General features: G+C 44.7%; 3 protein-coding genes and 1 long non-coding RNA gene across 6 annotated transcripts; all 4 read left to right on the top strand.

The window, feature by feature from the left end:
• The first annotated feature begins 199 nt into the window (after positions 1-199).
• On the top strand, positions 200-4,261 carry slc25a40 (solute carrier family 25 member 40). Of its 3 annotated transcripts, none has more exons than XM_040164515.2 (10): positions 200-421; positions 654-754; positions 1,250-1,309; positions 1,388-1,494; positions 1,604-1,671; positions 1,941-2,065; positions 2,255-2,538; positions 2,634-2,715; positions 2,926-3,003; positions 3,093-4,261. In XM_040164515.2, exons 2-10 carry the CDS (start codon positions 655-657, stop codon positions 3,212-3,214), a joined length of 1,026 nt encoding a protein of 341 aa, XP_040020449.2. In that variant the 5' UTR covers positions 200-421; position 654; the 3' UTR covers positions 3,215-4,261. The 3 variants fall into 3 exon arrangements, with proteins under 3 accessions (XP_040020449.2, XP_040020447.2, XP_040020450.2); XM_040164516.2 differs by having other exon boundaries at positions 207-421; positions 654-797; XM_040164513.2 differs by having other exon boundaries at positions 206-421; positions 1,250-1,494.
• A 221-nt stretch (positions 4,262-4,482) lies between these two features.
• LOC120810171 (uncharacterized) lies at positions 4,483-8,957 on the top strand. The gene is made up of 6 exons (XM_040164496.2): positions 4,483-4,631; positions 5,538-5,761; positions 5,838-6,832; positions 7,015-7,110; positions 8,035-8,127; positions 8,672-8,957. Exons 2-6 carry the CDS (start codon positions 5,587-5,589, stop codon positions 8,810-8,812), a joined length of 1,500 nt encoding a protein of 499 aa, XP_040020430.2. The 5' UTR covers positions 4,483-4,631; positions 5,538-5,586; the 3' UTR covers positions 8,813-8,957.
• Positions 8,958-9,655: 698 nt separating this feature from the next.
• Positions 9,656-12,333, top strand: LOC144389537 (uncharacterized). The gene is made up of 5 exons (XM_078094775.1): positions 9,656-9,918; positions 10,016-10,171; positions 10,369-10,464; positions 10,861-11,052; positions 11,578-12,333. The coding sequence occupies exons 3-5, from the start codon at positions 10,384-10,386 to the stop codon at positions 11,647-11,649; spliced, it is 345 nt and encodes a 114-aa protein (XP_077950901.1). The 5' UTR covers positions 9,656-9,918; positions 10,016-10,171; positions 10,369-10,383; the 3' UTR covers positions 11,650-12,333.
• A 764-nt stretch (positions 12,334-13,097) lies between these two features.
• Positions 13,098-14,412, top strand: LOC144389535 (uncharacterized). The gene is made up of 2 exons (XR_013453652.1): positions 13,098-14,145; positions 14,280-14,412. It is a non-coding gene; the product is annotated as an uncharacterized LOC144389535 (long non-coding RNA).
• Positions 14,413-20,412: the final 6,000 nt, after the last annotated feature.

The following is a 20,412-nucleotide window of genomic DNA, read 5'->3' as shown; positions in this document are numbered from 1 at the left end:
GTTTGAATGTGATGTTTCGACATTACCTTAACAAAAGAACGAAAAAAAGAAAACGTTGAATAAAAACTCATGGCACAAATGTTTGTATTTACAACATGATGTTAACTAAATATTTGTGTAATTTTTTTATACATCTTAAAACGCATTTTATTGATTACATACGTTTCGGAAATTCTCAAGAATGTGCTCTGCTGAAAGTGCCCCTGGAATATATAGGTAAATGTCAACATGTAACCTGTTTTCCCGTGTGTTAGCTGGGTAAACGAAGCGGCTGGCTATGATCGCAGCTTCCTGAGCACACACGCGTGCTTTCCAATGGGACCTGTAATTCATTAACTGTCCTACTTTCAGGAAACTCTGAACTCTGAGTGTGATGTGCTTCTTAATGAGAGACATCGCAGATCTCAAAGCGGAGTAGCAGGTAAGAAGTAACTAACGTTACTTAAGGTTAGCTAGACAGCTCTCTCCCCAATGTAAACGTTACAACCCCAGTGACATCGTATAACCTTACTTCCATTTCATTTACCGTCAATTAATTTATCGCTTGTCCCTTTGGCGAATACGTTTCATAATGTTGTTATTTACATGGAAACTGTCATAACGTTATAACGTTACATATTATACAAACTGTATCTCTCTGTTTTGTTTTTAAGAATGAGCGTTCAAAGTCCAGAGGCGCCAGCCTCGAATGGCATTACTCCATTTCAACAGATGGTGGCGTCCTGCTCCGGAGCCATCCTCACGTCCTTGTTAGGTGAGATGCCAGAGGCTATTCATCTGGCATGTGTAGGGTTTGAGTTGAGTTATTTTCAGTTTTCATCGGCTGCAGCACACAACTGCCAGCCGTACACACTAACAGACTCGAGCATTAAAGCACGCACACAAAAAATACAACACAAACATACGTCACCATACTTCCCCTCGACCCTTCAACAACAATGAAACACTCAATGAACACTGCCAACTCGACTGCTTTCCTTCTTCTGTAAAGTTGTCTCTCGATCTTTGTTTTCTTCTACCTTCCACAGTCTTTTATACTCAATTCAGTACATTATGAAACCATTGTACAGGCTGCAACCTTGTTAAATACACATAGTAAAACTTTACCAGCAGCGTAATACACAAACAAGCATTGGTGTACTACAGGTACAGAACATTTCCATTTTGTAGAGACCTCACATTTTCCAAAATCTTTACAGTATATCGAATTTCATTCATGGAGGCTCATTTCAAATTCTCCTTTTTTCAGTAACACCTTTGGATGTTGTGAAGACCAGACTGCAAGCACAGAAAACTCCCTTTCCCAAAGGTATTATGATTATCAACTGCCTGTCTGTGTATTCTGATGAATGCAATGACCACATTCATTTATTCCGATATCTTTCAGGGAAATGCTTTGTCTACTGCAACGGACTAATGGACCACATATGTGTGTGTGAAAACGGCAACTCCAAGGCCTGGTACAAAGCCCCCAGTCACTTCAACGGCACAGTGGTGACCACTCCCACTTCCCATTCCACTCGTTACCCAAATTCAATATAAAAGTTAAAAGTCAGACAAGTGCACACTACTTCCACTGACTTCAAACACTGCCTCCCTGCAGGATGCCTTTGTCAAGATAGTTCGCCACGAAGGGATAAAGGCTTTATGGAGCGGTCTACCTCCGACCCTGTGAGTGTGAAGTCTCCTGCGTCTCTCTTCTTCTCTTGCTACACGTCATCCTTCCTGCTCTCCTCCCAGTGGCCAGTTATATAGAACATATGTAGTTGGTTGACAGTTGGTCTTGAGGGTTGATAACCAAAGACTGACTTGTGTTAAGTATTATCTTAATGGAATTTTCTTTTTCTTAATCACATTGTTAATGAATGTATTGGTGTGGTTCATGTGGGTTAAATGATCCCTACTTGAAATAATCTACTTAATAAATGTTTGTTTTCCAGCGTGATGGCTGTCCCTGCGACAGTAATCTACTTTTCGTGCTACGACCAGCTGTGTGTAGCTCTGCGAATCAGGATGGGGGACTTTGCTCAGGAGGCTCCTCTTCTGGCAGGAGCTATTGCTAGAGGTAATCTGGCTGGCATCGCTAGACTAGAAATAGCTTGATAGTCCCTCATAAAGATGTACACTTCGAGTCGATCCAAATGCTCCACCAATGTCCCCTAGTGGGCTTTCATGTTTTCTCCTCTGTCCAGCAGCAGATGAGGATATTTTGATTTTTTTCTCCCCACTTTGTGTGTGTGTGTTTGTGCATCAGTGGGTTCAGCGACAGTGATCAGCCCCCTGGAGCTGATCCGCACCAAGCTGCAGTCTCAGAAACAGTCGTACAGGGAGCTGACTGACTGCATCCGGGCTGCAGTGCAGACGGAGGGCTGGCGCTCTCTGTGGCGAGGTTTGGGGCCCACGCTGTTCCGAGACGTGCCCTTTTCAGCCATGTACTGGTACAACTACGAGAAGGGCAAGAGCTGGCTGTGTCAACGATACAACGCCACGGAACCAACGTTCACGGTGACCTTCGTATCTGGAGCGGTTTCTGGCGCTGTAAGTGCATCAGTCAGCATTCAGCCTTTCAACCCGTAGAAAAACTTCATGAGCAAACATAAATATTGATTTACACACGTTTCCGTTTCTTTCAGATCGCATCCATTGTAACGTTACCCTTTGACGTTGTTAAAACCAGAAGGCAGGTGGAGCTTGGAGAGCTGCAAGCAAAGAACTGTAATTATGCCATTATTCTTTATCCAGTGTCAACATTATAAACCTTTTAAAGAGCTGGAACAAGCACAGAAAAAAACAGTTCTTGTGATGCTGTCATACAGCGTGGAATAAGATTCTAAAGGAGATGGGGTTGGGGGGTGTATTAACTTAAGGGATTAATTCAGTTCATATCAACACATTCACACCATGATGTTGTCTTTGTCTCATCAGTGTCGTGTCAGGTCTCCTCCACCTTCAGCATGATGAGCAGGATTGTGGCGCAGGACGGCTTTGGCGCAATGTTTGCAGGTAGATACTTTATTGATGTCTTTTATATAATGGTATTACACCTAAGTACATGGCATGTGATCACTCCTCTTATGTGTTGTCTCTGCCAGGTTTCCTCCCGAGGTTGATCAAAGTGGCCCCAGCCTGCGCCATTATGATCAGCACTTATGAATTTGGCAAAGCCTTTTTCCACAAACATAACCAGGACACTCGGGCCGCTGCACAGCGGTGACACCTGACAGCTCTTCAGTCTTTTTTACAAAACCAATCACAAGTAGGCCACTAATAGGGAAAACAAACACAGAAATTGAAGATTTTTATGGAATTATCTTTATTAGTATTTAGGGCCCGAGCATCGACTTAGTCGGAGCCGAGGACCTATTCTTCTAATGTTTTATTCCAATTATTATTATTGGGGCCACGTCAACATTGTCGGTACTGTGAGGACCAATTGAAAAGATTGTTATTTGGATATTTATTGTAAAACATTGGATATCTTGAAATAATTATGTCAGAAAGTCTTTCATGAGATTTGCTTTGGAATCAGCATGTTTTTTAATTTATTTTTTTAACCCCTCACCCCTGAAAATATTGGAAATTAAGTGATGGTCTGAAGTGGCCCAATGAGTTGGCTTTGTGGTAATCGCTAAATGAGCATTGGCCGATCGCTCGTCTCCCTCTGGTGGAGGTTCATGATACTCCGGAGCGTAAAGGAAGACTCACCTGTCCTCCGCTCTTTGCCTGGAAACTTAATGGAGAGATTCAACAGTGATGTTTATGCATCACGTAACTTGGAAATAATTGATCCTTTAATACTGACAGAAATGCGGTGCTTTAGTACATTAACACAAATCAGAAGCACTTAAGTTTAAGTACTAAAACCACGAAGAGCCTCAAAACTGACCACAGAATAAATAACCTCAATAAAAGCTGTACATTTTCAAAGATACCAAGTTTTTGTATTTGAATCCTTTCAGTTTGATCAATAATGGTCCTGTTTCATTGTTGATGTTCTGAAGTGTGCGCTGATGATGCTCATTGACTGTAGAGTGCACGTTTTGCCCTTCTTGCCCACAAGAAAAGCATAAAGCAGCGTATGGAGGGGGGGTGGGGGTGTCAATCAATTAAACATATTGATTGTCCAAATTCATAGCAGATGAGTTATGGATTAATGAAGCAAAAGAACAAAGGTGACTTTAAAGTCAGAATTACAGAAAACTATATGACTATAACTGTTATTTCTGAAGAAAGTATAATAAATATATTTATTTACAGAGTCTGCACTGTTCCATGTGTCGTTCCTTTTTTTACTAGGAGCATAAACTGTTACTTTCAGGCTGCGATGTGTGTTTAAACCTCTTTCATATTGATATTTTACCTTTTTTTCTATTTATAAATCCACCGCAATGCCGCTGACATACGTGTCCACGCCTGTGATTGGTCCGTATGCCGCAAACCCCGCCCCTTTTACAGAAACACCCTCACGGCCAGATTGATTAACAAGGCCCCGATTTTTATTCTCGAACCGCCCCTGCTCGCGCTCACCGCGTGCCCGCGCCACTCCAAACAGGTGTGAGCCGTGACGTCAGCAAGGTGACACCATCCTCTCTTCGTGCGCCGCGAGCTCAGCTCCCGACGGAGACTTTCACGTAAGAAACTTTTTTTTCCCTAAACCGCTGTACGTGAGAGCTGACGTTAGTTGTGTGTGTGTTTGTGCGCGCGTGAAGTCCGAACCGGGGACGGTTCTTCTCCCGCGGCTCTGCGGGGGCTCCGAGTACCTCCAGACCCGCCGCCGCTCGGCTGGTGTCCCGCATGCCCGGCGAAGGCTTTTCTCTCTCTGCCGTTTGCGGTTCCCGGAAGAAAACAAACAAACAACTTTTAAACGTTGAATCGAACCGGTCAAAAGTCGTGGGTACGTGCAACTTATTACGCGTATGCGTCTAATTCCTGGTTTTCTCCTGTCAACGACACTTTCACCATAAGCCCACGGTGAGTAGTCTTCAAACGAGTGAAATGAGCGAGTGTGCGTCACGCGCCCGGCGCGGCTGAACGTTCCAGAGAGACAGAGAGAAACAGTGAGAGAGAGAGAGAGACAGAGAGAAACAGTGAGAGAGAGAGAGACACGTTCACCGGCGGGCTGACTGGGTTCACTGTCAGCGTGGCTTGAGGTCGACGTGTCCCGCCCTGTGGGAAGCTTCCGCAAACAGAGCGCCAGTGGACCGGCTAGGAGAGCTGCGCAGATGTGTCTACACACCTGGAACGCGTGACTTGGTGGTTGTTAAAAGACTATTTTAAGGGCAAACAGGCGCGTGGAGACATAATACGCCTCCGATGAGGAGGTCACACTGAGAAGGACCTTTGTTTCAATATTCACCTCTAAGATATATCTCAGTTCTCACATCCAGCATAGAAAACTTTGGGACTAATCTTGTTTTATTATTACTTTAACTCATTTTGGTGACCTAAATAGGTAAAATAATATATTTATAATAATAGTAAAATTGTATTATATTTGGTCTGTAAACTCATCCCTTTTTTCTGCTTTTAATTCACAGAAGATTTCCAACATCTACCTGGACAAGTGTGAGTTGGGTGGAGTCCACCATGTCCTCCAGAGGTAAGCAGGACTCGTGCCAAATATGTGGCGGAGCTCTGCAGGGAAACCAGAGGCGATGGCTGTTTGGTGCCCAAAACAGGAAGGCCGGTGGGGCTCAGACCCCGACGGGGTCCCTGAGAGGAGGAGGAGGCTCGTCTCGGTCCTCGCAGAGCAGCCCGTGGGGTGAGTCCGCCTCCGCCGCGCTACGATGAAGTCAGGAAGTAGTTCCAGTGAGTGAGCTCTCCTTCTCTCGCCGCAGGCAGCACGGTGTCCCTAGGTTCGTCCGTGTCCCTCTCCCAGCTGTCCCTCAGCTCCCCGTCCAAAGCCGCGGACCCGCTCGCCATTTTGACCCACATCCTCGGGCGGCCCGTCCCCCGAGGCGGCGGGCGGGGGGAGTTTGTGTGTGGCAAATGCGTGAGCGTCCTGGAGCGGGTCTTCAAGTTCGACTCGGTGATTGCCCGGGTGCGGGTGCTCTCGTCAGAGAGGCTGCAGAAGCTGACGCAGGAGAGGGACAAAGTCAGGCAGTGGGTGCGCCAGAACTACTACCAGAGACACCCGGGGGACGTCCGCAGCGGGGGCGGCAGCACCAGCGAGGAGGACGGCGGCGAGGCGGAGAAGGAGGGCTACAGGGAGATGCTCAAGGAGAACATGGCGCTCTCGGCGTACGAGTGCTGGTCCGAGAAGTGGGACGCGTGCCCGTATTTCACAAGGACGGGGAAGAGGTGCAGAAATGGAAAAGGCTGCGAGGGCTGCGACTCCCTGCGGGTGTCCGACTCGGACTACGAGTCCGTGTGCGGCGTCCCTCGCCGCTTGCCCCTCCAGCCCTTCTCGCCGTTGGCGCTGTCGCGTGACAAGTCCCAGAGCATGCCCCTCCACTGGCACAGGGTGACGTCCCTCGGCTCTGACCCTTCCTCGCCGGCGGGGTCCACCCTGTCCCTGCAGACGTCCTCCCGCACAGAGTCTGTCCACTCGCTGGACTCCCTCGACGGCAACGACCCGTTCGACCCGCCGGGCGTGCGCTCCACCAACTTCTGGCTGATGGAGCTGCGGGGCATTGAGGGAACGCCGGTCTGCTCGCCGTCGGGGAGCAAGATCCCGGTTCTGGACAGGAAGTACTCGGGCGCGGCCGGAGGTGCGGGGTCTCCTTCGGTGAACCGGGCGCTGCGCTTTGGGGGTGTTTGGGAGAACGGAGCGGGGGACGTGGACGGGGAGGACGCGCAGCTGAGTGACGAGTTTGTGCCTCTTCATCGAGTTGTGAGTGTTTTCCTTCCTCTTTTCGCACGCTCTCCACCATTTAAACACCACTTAATACAAATAGGACTCTGACCAGATGCTCTGTGTGTCTTTTAAATATTGACTCTGTGCTGCAACAGGTAATCAGTAAACCGTCAGAGCTACACATTTCACTCAGTAAAACAACAACCGAATCCTTTCAGGGCTCCTCTGGCAGGGTTCACCACGCTGTCAGGCACCTGCGAGGCCAGCTGGAGGGCCACAAATCTGAAATCAATGGATCACACAACGGGATCCCTGTAAGTATCCAGTTTGTCTTCTCACATTCCACTTAGAGGAGGAGGATCATGTGTTGAAAGAGTAGTTTGACACAAGCGACTTAATCACTTACGCAAAAAAAAACAGGTTAATTTACTTTGTGCTACATTACAAGTCACGTGACATAACGACTGCGGATGTATGCGTTGCCCAAATACAGCGTTGAGAAAGGAATGGAGGGTGGGTGTACTCCCTGCAAGGGTGTGTCTGTGTCCTCATTTACAGAAGCAGATAAAGAGACACACACACACACACACAGCCTCTCTCTGGAATCCTTCCCGACCGGTGGAGTATGCCCGGGGCTCTGTAGTCCTAAAACAGGATATCACTTAAACTATTAAACTAAATCACTAATGAAAACGTATCCTGCTCAGTGGAAGGTCTGAGCTTGACACCCGTCATAAATGTGCTTCAGTTTGGACCAACTCAAAAGCCGCACCAACCTACTAAAGTGCTTTTAATGTGTGACTCAACGGTTTGGCTTCAAGAGGAGACGCTGCAACAAAATAATCTCTCTGAAATATGCATTTGGAGATTTCCTGATACCGCCTCTAGTAAACATGGATTGAGTATTTATAGAAAGCTATTAGCAGCATTATCTGTTCATCTTTGGATATTTTTATCACATTCAAATTCATAATATTCAAAACATTTCAAATTAATGACTTTACAAACAGGTTGTTTTACAGCGACGATCACAAACATCTGCTATGACTGTTAAACCGGCATTCGTTCTTTTTATCTTGAGTCGTAGTAAATGTGATATTTTGGGGTTTGACGTACAAGATTTTTCTGATTAAAATAATTCGTAGCGGCAGCATCTTCTTTATTCTGGGGTATAGATTACTGTGTTCTATTGATTCAGTCACAGTTTGATAAAAAATATTTATTACATTTTTCTGCAGTCGCTCCAGGAGGCCGAGGAGAAGGAGGGCAGCGGCGGCGCCCTCCTGCAGAGCCTCGGTCGCTCCTTGCACAGCCGGGAGCGGGTGATCCAGGTGGGTGAGGTGATCAGGGGAGACGGGAGCCGGTCATGCACATGGGTGGAGGGGGGGGCGCCGGCGCCGCAAAGCTCACAGGAATGTTGTTTGTCTGTGAAGTCCCTGCAACGCCCTTAAAGCGAAAGCGTCGGTGACGCGGAGGTTTTTCTCCTACGTGGTAGACGACTCGAGGACGAGAGGGTGCTTGAATGGACCACAGCCTATTGAAAATTATCAATAAGTGACTCAACAATTACCACAGGTAGAAGTGCAACACCGAGTCCCTGTTGCACTTCGGCGTGTGGTTTCACGTCAGCCGAGTTAAAACGTAACATTAACACAATATGATGTGTCAGTCGGCGAGCTGATCAACGAGTAGGGAGATTTATGATGTCTGCGGTGGTTCTCCTTTACATATCAGCTCGGCTCTGGCCTCTGCAGTGAGCTCAATGTGGCCTCATCTATTGATTTGTGCTTGGCTCTTACACCAATCTGTACTTGGATGAGCTTTACATCTGTTGGCTGACTGTGTTTAAGCAGACCGATGTTTCTTCTCTTCCAGGAGGTTGTGGGTCTGATCAGAAGACTGAGTGTTGAGGACGGAGCAGGGGTGGAGCTGGCCAACAAGCTGACGGAGTATCTGAAGGAAACTCAATCCAACGACAAGGCAAGAGCCGGCCCGGTCCTCCTGCCCGATTATTGACGTGCTTACTGCTTCGTCTACGTATGATGACACACATTACCCTCTCGCTGAAGCACCGTAGCGTCTGAGTTGTATTTAATCTTACCTCAGGCCTTTAGGAGGTTTTACTAGTCTAGTTGTAGCGTGTCAGCAATTTCCTCCGGCTCTGGAGAACGGAGATGGCTGCCATCAAACACTGTTTTAATTAACCAATGATGATTTTGGATGTTAACAGGACAGAAAATTACCACCCGACTATTGCAGTGTTTCCCCTACCATCTATAACGGGGGCGCACGCCCCCCCTGAGGTTGTAAACCCAGGGCAAACACTATATTGCTTTTAGACCGCTTTCAAATATTGATCATATTTATGTTTATTAATTTAGGTTTATGTTCCATTATTTATTTCTATCATTAAACTATTGTTTTATACGTCTGAGGGATACCTAAAAACGATGGGCTATATTGTTCCTGGTTTCCCATTAAATCAATCATAATTTGGCCGCTATGACCTTGAATTCTGTAAGTTATTATACTTAGTTGAGCTTGATGGAACCTGCAGAAGCCCTGGTCTGACAGTTAATGTGTAGGCAGCATACGCAGTAAATGCTCCTTTTATAACTTAGCAGCATTCCTGAGTTTGGTTTACCAGCAATCATAGCGCACATAGTGTTGCATCATAACAGTGAGGTCATTAAACCAGATGTTCGGAGGCCTTGCCCCGGGCAGCAGAAAAGGAGTTACCATGGTGACCACAGCCAGTACGATTATTTTCCTTTTTTAATTTTAAACGTTTCATGGAATTACTGAAAAAGGTGTGTTTTTTGGGGGGGGGGTTTAAAGGCACATAACAACACATTCTTTGTTTGATCGTTGGATTATCAAAAGCTTGGCGATGCTTTTTTGACCACCAGATAAACAGTTTCAGCTGTGCAGCTATTTCGATCTAAATCAATCATCTGCGTTGCAATCTGCAGGCCGCGCTGCGGACTCTGACTTCTGAAGCGACTGAGAAGGAGAGGAGCTTGGAGAGCGAGATCGAGGCACTGCGAAAGGCCGGAAGAGACCGAGAGGGAGACCTGGACACGCTCAACGCCGTGCTGCAGTGCAACCGGGATATTCTCAACGTACGAATTTACTAGATGATGGAAATGAATGCCTCGCAGTTCAAAACCCATTTTTACTACATGCCCCTCTGTATTTGTTTTTGTCTTTTCTCTCCAGGACCTGCGAGTGTCTCTGGAGGAGAAGGAGCGCCTGCTGAAGGAGGTGGAGAAAGAGCGGGAGGTGTGGAGGCAGAGGGACCACGCCCTCGCCGCCGTGCTGCAGGAGAAGGAGGCTTTGATCCGGGAGCTGGTCAGCTCTCAGAAAGGCGGGCAGGTAATATACAAGGGTGTCATTCCTGGCTGGAATGCGAGGAGCCCGTTTCTCTCTCTCTCACTTTTCAAAGGGACACAGTGGTTAATTTAATGTCTTCTGCTTTTTTGAAATAAAGTTGCAGAGCTTTCATGTTCTCTGTACTATTAAATGAGGGTATGTAATTTTCCTCCACGCTGTCTCTGAATCTGATTGGTCAGGGGTTTGCTGGAGACATGGAGGGAAATGGCGCCACCTTGTGCACCGAGGTCACCAAACTCACCACAGCCCTGCAGGAGTACCAGGACATGGTGCAGGTGAGGTATTTGCATGAGGAGGGGATTTGAAAGTTGGTTACAATTGAGAGAAACTATATAAAAAGGCAAAAAAGGAGCCCATACATTCTGACTAAAGAATGGGATTTATTTTAAATTTTGCACACACTTTTGAATGATTTAAGACTTTTATACTGCAGTTTTTATTGTGAAGTACATCCAAAACTGATAAACTACTAAGAGCAGACATTTTGATTGATGGTTTCAGTCAAGCACAAGTTGTAAAAATAATATTCCAAAATCTTTATGGCTTCAGCTTCCCCAATGAAAGTCATTCTAAAATAAATGTCTTTAGGTTCAAATCCACACCTGTGGTCGTGTTGGACAATGTTTTTATATTTTAAGTTTCATAGTGGGGTTTTTCTCCTCCTTCCCCAGAATCAGCAGGCGAGCCACAGTCAGACGGTGTCCTCTCTGAGGGATGAACTTGGGGAGACTCGGCGAGAGCTGAGGGAAAAAGAGAAGGAGAAGAAGGAGGCGGACAGAACCGGGCGGAACGACAGGGAGGACCGAGACAGAGAGCAGCGGAAACTGAGGGACAGTCTGGAGAAGAGAGACCGACTCATCGAGGTAGAGTGCAGGGAATCAAATGCTTGTTGTCTCGATACCCACAACACATCGGCCATGTTGGTTTGATGCCACCGTTTCCGTTTTGACCAACTAGCCATGTCAACTATGAGAGTAGACATTTTATTTATTAAAAATGCAGAATATTTATATTGTGACAAAATACATTCAGATATACGCAACAAATTGCCCGTTAATCCATGTTCCCCTTTCTTCATTCCTGAGGAGCCAAATGAGAGAATAAATGCATTCAATTGAAGAAGTGACTTAAAATGTCTTTACATGCAGACAAAATACCTAAATAAAAAGTAACTAACTACCAATATCTTAAGAGCTAAAACTAACTAAAATGAATGCTAACCATAAAATAACTACTAACTTATGAAATTAGTTAGCCCAACCTTTCTGTGTCCCCACAGAAATAATACATGTCATGTTCATAATCAAGGACACGCTACAAAAATGAAAAAACGTCATGAATATTTTGTGACAATAACCAACATCTTTTAATGTTTTCTTTCGGCGTAGCAAATCCTGTTGGACGCCGAGAATCGTGACGGTTTGTTCGTGGAGCTGCAGCAGAACCTGCAGAACATCTGACCGCCGTCCAGCACGCCCTGTGAGGGAGGATGACTCTCCGACCGGACACACCGAGGACCAAGATTACTGTTTGCACTTTCTGCACCGACTTTGAGCCTCTCCAGCATTACAGTGGTGGACATTACGTCTATTTAATATTTATCCCGCTACATTTTAGAGGTTTGCTTTTTGGGGCAATTTTCCACGTTATTACTTGATTTTCTGGAGCGACTCAGTATTTTCAGACTTGAGTCAAACAACCAGATTGTTTTCGGTGGAGAGAACTGGATGTTTATACTTTATTTGCAAATCAGCCGATTACTGTATTTATTTTTTAACTAATAGGTCTGTTCAGGCAGGGATGGAATTTGATTTTGCACAGCGGGATTGCTGATAAATCTTTCTGAATGTGGCAATTGTTTGTCGATCCTGAGTTGCTGTTCTGCTGACATTGCTTTAAATCTAAATATATTTCCAGTTTCTCTTTCTCAGTTTGTTTATGTAGCTATCACAGCACTCTTGAAGGGAAGTATAAAATTCCTATTTTTAACCCCTTTTCTGCTTTTAGGTCACTTCTTTTTTTTTTTTTACTTCTTACTTTATCTTAATTGTCTACATGTTTTGTGTTGTTAGTGTCGGACTTCACTTAGAAACATTTTTTTTCTTTTTTGTAGCTCAAGAGAATTAAAACTCTGATCCAAAGTACTCATGTCTTTTGATGCTGTTATTTAACTATTGCAGAATTTATGATTGCGCTGTTTCCGAAAGTGCATTTTTATTTTAACAAAAAATCCATCAATTGTCTTGTCGCATGTAAAAATATAGAATTTCAATGAAATGGATACAAACCCCAAACTGCACCAGACAATGGAAGGTTTATAAGCTGTTTTTCTAATCAAATTGTATTATATATTATTAGAGGAAATATGATGTCAGCTTGATCTGGGGTTTCCCTTTACATAAATCCTAAATAATCCCTTTACATTTTTAAATAAAGGGAAACCCTTGTGTTTGGTAAGTAGAGACCAAAAGAGCTGAACTCGATCATCCGTTCGGATGAACAATGGTCTTTTATACAGTTAAACGAAATAAATGCAAGAAGTAGTGTAGAGATTTGTCACTAAAACCAATGTATTTACTTATAAAACAAAAGCATTACCGTTGAGAAGCCTTTTTGTCAACAGAAATCCACAAAGGTCCCACCCTCAGATATTTAGTCATGGGACTGCAGTAGTATATAGCCTCTACTTTTGCGCGTGCATGTGACCTTTGACCTCAGTCACATGCCAGAGGGCGTGCAAGAGGGAACTTTTGGGGGGTAGGAGGGGTGGGGGGGTGGGCATGTGACCGCCGCCATTTTGACCGGAAAAATGCGTCATTGAACTTTTGGGGGGTAGGAGGGGTGTGGGGTGGGCATGTGACCGCCGCCATTTTGAAGTCATGCCCCGGAAATGCGTCATTTTACGAATGGATACGTAAACCATTTTTGACGATGATGTGCTTGGTTTTGATTGGAAATTTGCCATATCAGTGGGTGTTTTATGCGATGGGCGTTAGTTTTGACCGGAAACACGGGACTGTAGGAGGGGTTTCATCATATATATAGATGTGTTATTCACCTCCACCACCAACGCACTCATTTTGGCCTCATCCGCTGTTGCTGCTGCTGTTGCTGCTGTTGCTGGTTCCGCTACTATTGCTGTGCACACGGATTCTTTGCAAAATGCAGGCTGCATATTGCATGGAGCAGGCCGCAGAGACTGACATAGGTATGTCTACAGAAAATAGCCCATGCTATACAGATGTAGATGCTTCCCAGAGCCGGAAAAAGCGTGAGGGATGTCTTTCTAGAGAGCCGGCTGTAGAGCTAGAGCTGGAGGGTGTTTATGGGTACGTGTATAATGTTAAATACTATGATGGCACGGTCACTATGATTTCTAGAATCAAGGCCCAAGACAAGCTAGGAGGGGGTGTTGGTGAAACAGTTGATGATGAGGCTGCTGTGGGGGGTCGACATGGGTGTATGTCTGTAAAAGATTGGCAGCAGTTTCGATCAATTGTCTGCATAGATCTTGAACAATCAGGTTTTCTAGAATCTCTATACTCTGTTCAGTGGTATAGTACAACAGGGCCTAAAATACACCATCTCATGGCAGATCGGTACAACAGACGCCCTGACGATTTCATTTTTTTAAACGTTTGTGAAGACAGAGAGTATGTGGTAGCTCAAAGAGGCCGCCGAGGATGGAGAGAGCATCCGTACCCTCTTACCATTGAAGAGTTTAATATATGGTTCCCCCTCGTGTTCTTTGTTCAGTGGTGTGACTGGCCCGCTCTGCAAAAAGTGTTTAGTCAGATTGACAAATCTATCCAGAGAGACAGCGTCAGTAAGGCTTACGGGGCTGTTAGAAAACGTCTTGTTTACGACAATACACCGAGCGGTGTGCAACCTGGTATATCTACTACCATGTGTAGACCGAAAATAATTCACCCCTCAATCATCTAAAAGAATGACAGGTGGGTTATGCTAATGTTGTGTGTATATATATATATATATATATATATATATATATATATGTATATATATATATTTCTGTCACTGATGTTAATTCATGCAGAATCATAAAAAAAGAAAAACATTTTTTGTTTAGTCTCTGAAATCTCAGGGACCCAGGGGGGATGGACCCCGCCCACTTCTCCTTCACCTCCAGCTCTGATGGTTCACACCCCGCCTCAGACTCCGCCTCCCGGACCGACGGCCACACAAGAAAAAGAAGAAGAAAAGAAGCTCTGTGAACCTCACGAGGTGTTTAAGGATACTGCACGGTTCCTAGAATACCTTAGAATCGGGGTGCTACATCTGTTGAACAAGGTCTGGGTTAAATATAATATAGAGATCTGCTACGGCTGTCAAACAAATAATCCCAGTCAGAAAAACCATCCGTGTTTATATCCATGTGACTGGTTCTACGAACTACACTTTGATCCGCTGATGAAAAGGCTCTGGAATGACAACTTCATATCCGCCATCCTCCTGTTTATGGATATGAATGACCTTCAGGTCGATGCAGACCGCATCCAGGGGGGTGCGGAAGTACTTCTTGACGAGCTGAAATCTGGAGGCAATGCGGCTGAAAGTATCCAGAAAATGTATGATACACTGATCGGGGAAGATGAACTCAAAATGAACCAACTGAAAAAGCTTGGCAGGTTGTGGGGAGAAGTATCAAACCCGTATGAAGCATGGGAGGTACCCGATGATGATGATGATGATGATGATGATGATGCGACAGACATTGATGCGTAAAAACAATCTAACATGCTAAAAACAAAAACAAAATGAAATCGAAAATGAATGAAGTTCTTGAGTGTTTTTATAACTGAAAATGTATTTTTGCTTTTGCAGTGGGGCGAAATACTACTATACTATCAATCTGCTTGTCACATGTTGTACAAGAGAAATAAAATATGTTGTAACGAATGAACTGTCGGGCATTTATACTTTGGTATTATCATGGAAGGGACTCTACAGAAGATTTATCTAGACCCAGCCCATCCGGGAGGGTTAGGCAGTGTGTCTAAACTTCGCAATGCGGTTGGAGAATGTACCGGGGTGACGCCGTCACTATCTAGTGTTAACGAATACCTACTAGCGCAAGACGTGTACACATTACACGCCAAGGCAGCCGTACATTTCCCGAGGAATAGGGTTTTGGTCCGCGGCATTGACAAACAGTTTCAGGCTGATCTAGTTGATATGGGTGAATATGCTGAGGAAAATGATACTGTGCGGTATTTACTGACGTGTATCGATGTATTTTCCAAATATGCGTGGGTTAGATGTCTTTCTAACAAATCGGGCCTCACAGTCACAAAAGCCTTTAAAGACATTCTGAGTGACGGACGCATACCTGTGAAACTTCAAACAGATGAAGGTACAGAGTTTTATAACAAACACTTTCAGCGGTTAATGTCACAGTATAAAATTACGCATTTTTCAACATCGAACGAGACCAAGGCCAGCGTGGTGGAGCGCTTTAACAGGACTTTTAAAACCCGCATGTGGAGATATTTAACATCCGTTAATTCACGAAGATATGTGGATGTAGTACAGGAGCTTGTCGAGGCCTATAATAACTCACACCACAGGTCCATAAAGATGCAGCCATCAGCAGTCAATAAAGACAATGAGAAGACGGTCTTCATCCAACTGTACAAGTTGTACCCTCAGAAGCCAGTATGCTTTAAATTTAACAAGGGCGACACCGTGAGAATATCAAAACTCCGCGGGGGATTTAGGAAGGGTTATAAACAAACATTCACCGATGAGCATTTTACAATATCAAGGTGTATAGCCCGAGATCCTCCGGTTTATAAACTAACTGATTGTGCAGGGGAATTGTTGAAAGGTACGTTTTACGAACCGGAGTTACAAAAAGTAATTATAGGTAAAAACAAGATGTTTAAAATAGAAAAAATTATGGATAGAAAAATCTCCAGAGGCAAGAAGCAGGTCTTTGTGAAATGGTTGGGATGGCCCGAGAAGTTTAACTCCTGGGTCTCAGAAAAAGACATAACGGATGCTTGATAAAAGACACATGCATGCATCTTGAGAGTTCACTCTTAAACCGGCCACCATAGGACACGGCACGATGACCCAGAATGGTTTTTATGTTACACTACCTAGTAACGCGTCTGCTCAGGTTTATCCTAAAAATCAGATATGGAACTACAGGACAAAATTAGCCAAGGCCATTGTTCTGAGCGAACCACATGAGGTGGGGTTGGTAGAATTCCAGTATCCGAGAGTGTGGTACAGTTTTCCGAAAACAGATGCGGTTGTAAAAGTGTACAATGGTAAAAATAGGGTTAAATCGGCCTTTACTATGGACATTGGGGTTTATGAGTCTATACAGGCTATTGTTAAAGCGTTTAATGCTCGAATCAGCACTAACACGCAGCTGGAGGGGGTATCTATGCATTATAGTAGTGTTAAAAACCGCGTATACTTTCTGGGGTCAACAGAGGATTCAACTATAACCTTTGTAGGACGGCTCGCGACAATATTGGGGTTTAAAGATGGGGAGGCTTTTCCCCTACCGACTACTGACAGATCCCACATCACCCCCTATCCCGCCGATATACATGCAGGTTGTTACACATTTTACATATATAGCGATATTGTCGACTATCAATTAGTGGGGGACAGCCATGTACCTCTTCTAAGATGTATAAATGTGGCTGCCGAACAACGACGCATACCCACTCTGACTTACGACAGGCCGCAATACACATCTCTCTCCAAAAACGTTATTGATGATATTGAGATATCCATAAAAAACGATCAGAACGGATACATACCCTTTTTATACGGAAAGGTCATAGCGAAGCTACATTTCAGACCTATAAAACAGCGTTTCTAAAAAGAAGAAAACAAGTGGAAGATGAGGAATAGCCACTACACACACGACGACGGCCGATATATGGCATATTATATGAACCAAGCCGGCGGAGAACTACCGGGATTTATAGGATCTCAGACACAATATGGCAATGGTTTGGGGGGTATATTTCGGGGGCTGCTCAGGATGGCCCTTCCTCTTTTAAAACGGGGGTTCAGCCTGGCTAAACCACATTTGAAAACAGCCGCTACTAACATCATCGGAGACGTTGTATCAAATATAGCCAAAGGACCGTTCTCTGGGGCTCAACAACAACCAGAGCAGCAGCAGGGTCACGGCATGCTAATACACACCCGCAGGGCTTTGAAAAGACCCCCCACAGGCAGGGGCGGTGCGGGGCCAGGGACCAAAAAATGTAAAAGGGATGGTAGGAACAAGGCGGGAGTCAAAAAGAAATCTGGCACAGCCCGAAGAGGTTCTCAGATAAAACGCGCCCGGATTTTGGCTAAAGACATATTTTAGAGGTAGAAACTATGGCGCTCATCCATAATCAGTCGGCGGAGTGTGTAAAGTCTGAACTGGATCTCTTTACTGTTCCTTATACACAAACGTCCATAGAGAAATATTCCTTCATCGAGATCCCGCCAGTCTCATCCATTACAGACAGAGGCCCTTTGGAGTTTCATATTTCGGCCAGCGGTGAAGATTACCTGGATCTGAACGATACCTTTCTGTATATGCGTGTAAAGATAACTAATGCGGATGGGTCCAATTTAGCAGCCGATGCTGATGTCGGCTTCATAAATTACCCTGGATGTACCTTATTCTCCCAGGTTGATATCATGCTAGGGGACAGGCTCATTTCACAATCTTCAAACACCTACCCATACCGAGGCATAATCGAATGTTTGCTTAATTACGGGAAAGACACCCTGGAGACGCAGTTTAGTACAGCTCTGTTTAGTAAAGACACCGCGCAGCATATGGACGAGACGTCTATTAAAGGGGACAACGAGGGGCTGGCCGCGCGAGGAGGACACACCGTTGAAAGCCGTATAGTGGAGTTAATTGTACCAATACATGCCGATTTGTTTTTTCAAGAGAAGTTGTTGCTTAACGGCGTTGATATTTCCTTGAAATTTATACGGTCAAAAGACGAATTCTCGCTGATGACGGCTGCAGCGGCTCAATACAAGGTCAAGATAGTCGCCGCTAGTGTATTTGTAAAAAAGGTCTCCGTAGCTCCGACGGTCCGACTGGCGCACAGCAGGGCTCTTCAACACACAAACGCCAAGTATGCCATCGACAGAGTAGCGCTGAAAACATTCTCCATTCCGGCGGGGACCCGAGTCTGCAACCAGGAGAATCTATTCATGGGCCAGATCCCTAAGTTTATTGTTTTAGGGTTTGTTGACAACGAAGGATACACGGGTAGTTATACACGGAATCCCTTTAATTTCCAACACTATGACACCGAGTTTTTAAGCATTTACGCTGATGGCCACGCATATCCAGCGAGACCGCTACAGCCACTCTTCCAGAGCGGCCAGTACGTGAGAGAATATTACCACCTGATTCAAACAACAGGTCGACATTTAAAAGACAGATCGCTGGCTGTAACACGGAGTGACTTTGGTCACGGTTACTCGCTGTTCTGTTTTAATCTGGAGCCTGACGACGGGCAGTCGGGGAACGTGTCACTAATCAAGACGGGGAATGTGCGCCTGGAGGTCCGCTTCAGAACGGCCCTTCCTCGTACCATAAATATCATATGTTATTCTGTTTTTGACTCCGTTATCGAGATATCAAACCAACGACAAGTCTTGGTGGATAACTTTTAAACACCATGAACACCATAGAGTTGACGAGTATTGTTCGAAAACGGGTTGTTAGGGGGGTCGATTTTATGGGCGTGTTAGCGTGTGACCAGCTGCCTATGAAGGCTTTGCGCAAGTATCCGGTGATGACTATTGTAAATACGCACCCGTCCAGCAGCCCCGGAGAGCATTGGTTGGCGATTTATATCACAAAATACAAGCATGGCTTTTTCTTTGACAGTTTTGGAAACCCTCCTGATTATGAACAGTTTCCAAAAGAAATAGTTAATTTTCTCAATTATAACTGTACGACTATGTCTTATTCTAGGAAACAGGTTCAAAATAATTTTACTACAACCTGTGGCCAACATTGTGTGTTTTTTCTATGTTATATACAAAAAGGCTGGTCTTATTCACGAGTTTTAACTTTGTACGGACCTAATCTAGTCAATAATGATGCGATGGTCTGTCGTTTTGTTAACAAAATCCAACCCTCAGGGTGTTGTGAGGATGCTTTTACGTGTGTACAATGTGTGATCTAATGATAAACTATCCTGTGACGTTTTATGAATAAAATATATAAAGACAACTTTCAGCAGTGAACACCAATTTTATTTTCCATCCACAAAGAACAGACTAACAGATAATACAAAAGCATTACAAACACTTGTGTAAAGTTAAAAACAAAATAATAATAATACAAAATAAAATAAAAATAATATGCATCCAGTACAAGCTTAAAAATAAAAAAGACATGTGTCACACAGTAATAGCCAAACAAATCTTAAAAATCTTCCCACGAATCATCACTCCTAAAAAATTTGGTCTTTAGGGATTTAGGTGTCTTAAAGGGGGTGCTGTCTATAGATCGGCTGGTCCTAGTTTTTGTTTTGAATGACCCCGAAACATTAAAACCCCCGTCATAAACTGCATCACCACCCTTATATTCAGCAATAGACCTCCTAACCTGCGTGTTGGGGATAGCGGATAGGGGGATATTTAAATCAGCTAGCATTTTTAAAAATATCTTCCAACCGATAGGTCTAGATTCGTCTAAAACATTATACGAGGACGTGACACTTTTCACCAGATCATACAGATGGGTGCCTTTGATCGTTTGATTGTTGACAACGATCTCCCCTCGGTCTGTCCAGGATATGTCGTTTTTTGCGTGGTTCAAAGCATCCAAAATATATTCGGCATGTTTTTTACTTTTTTTAGGTATGTGCCTGATCACATTGCCTAAAATCACATCTTTTCCTGGTACGTCATCTGCTGAAACGACAGGATTTGAGCCCGTGTCACTTTCACCGGAGGGTAGTGGTAAAGGCAACGCCCCCTTCTCACGCTCTCCCTGTCTCACCACAGCCAAGTATCTTTGTAAAATAACGGAATATTTTTTGGCTTTTTCGTACATGTCTGTATCAGGTTGATTCAACACGTCAATCATAGCTCTATCAAGCTCATTTTGCACCGCCTGTCTTATAGACTCTCGTTGATCCTGCTGCTTATAATGAGGCTGCTGCTTTACCAGGCCAAGCTGATGCTGGGGGACCAGAAACATT

The sequence above is a fragment of the Gasterosteus aculeatus genome, chromosome 20, assembly GCF_964276395.1.
Source record: "Gasterosteus aculeatus chromosome 20, fGasAcu3.hap1.1, whole genome shotgun sequence".
Lineage (NCBI taxonomy): Eukaryota > Metazoa > Chordata > Actinopteri > Perciformes > Gasterosteidae > Gasterosteus > Gasterosteus aculeatus.
This window is presented reverse-complemented; position numbering and strand designations above follow the sequence as displayed.

Coding starts and splice junctions, on each gene's coding strand:
- slc25a40 (XM_040164513.2), top strand. CDS start 655: ATGAGCGTTCAAAGTCCAGAGGCGCCAGCCTCGAATGGCATTACTCCA. Junction 755..1,249: donor CATCCTCACGTCCTTGTTAG/GTGAGATGCCAG, acceptor TCCTTTTTTCAG/TAACACCTTTGGATGTTGTG. Junction 2,539..2,633: donor CTGGAGCGGTTTCTGGCGCT/GTAAGTGCATCA, acceptor CGTTTCTTTCAG/ATCGCATCCATTGTAACGTT.
- LOC120810171 (XM_040164496.2), top strand. CDS start 5,587: ATGTCCTCCAGAGGTAAGCAGGACTCGTGCCAAATATGTGGCGGAGCT. Junction 5,762..5,837: donor CTCGCAGAGCAGCCCGTGGG/GTGAGTCCGCCT, acceptor CTCTCGCCGCAG/GCAGCACGGTGTCCCTAGGT. Junction 8,128..8,671: donor GCCGGGAGCGGGTGATCCAG/GTGGGTGAGGTG, acceptor CTTCTCTTCCAG/GAGGTTGTGGGTCTGATCAG.
- LOC144389537 (XM_078094775.1), top strand. CDS start 10,384: ATGGAGGGAAATGGCGCCACCTTGTGCACCGAGGTCACCAAACTCACC. Junction 10,465..10,860: donor AGTACCAGGACATGGTGCAG/GTGAGGTATTTG, acceptor CTCCTTCCCCAG/AATCAGCAGGCGAGCCACAG. Junction 11,053..11,577: donor AGAGAGACCGACTCATCGAG/GTAGAGTGCAGG, acceptor CTTTCGGCGTAG/CAAATCCTGTTGGACGCCGA.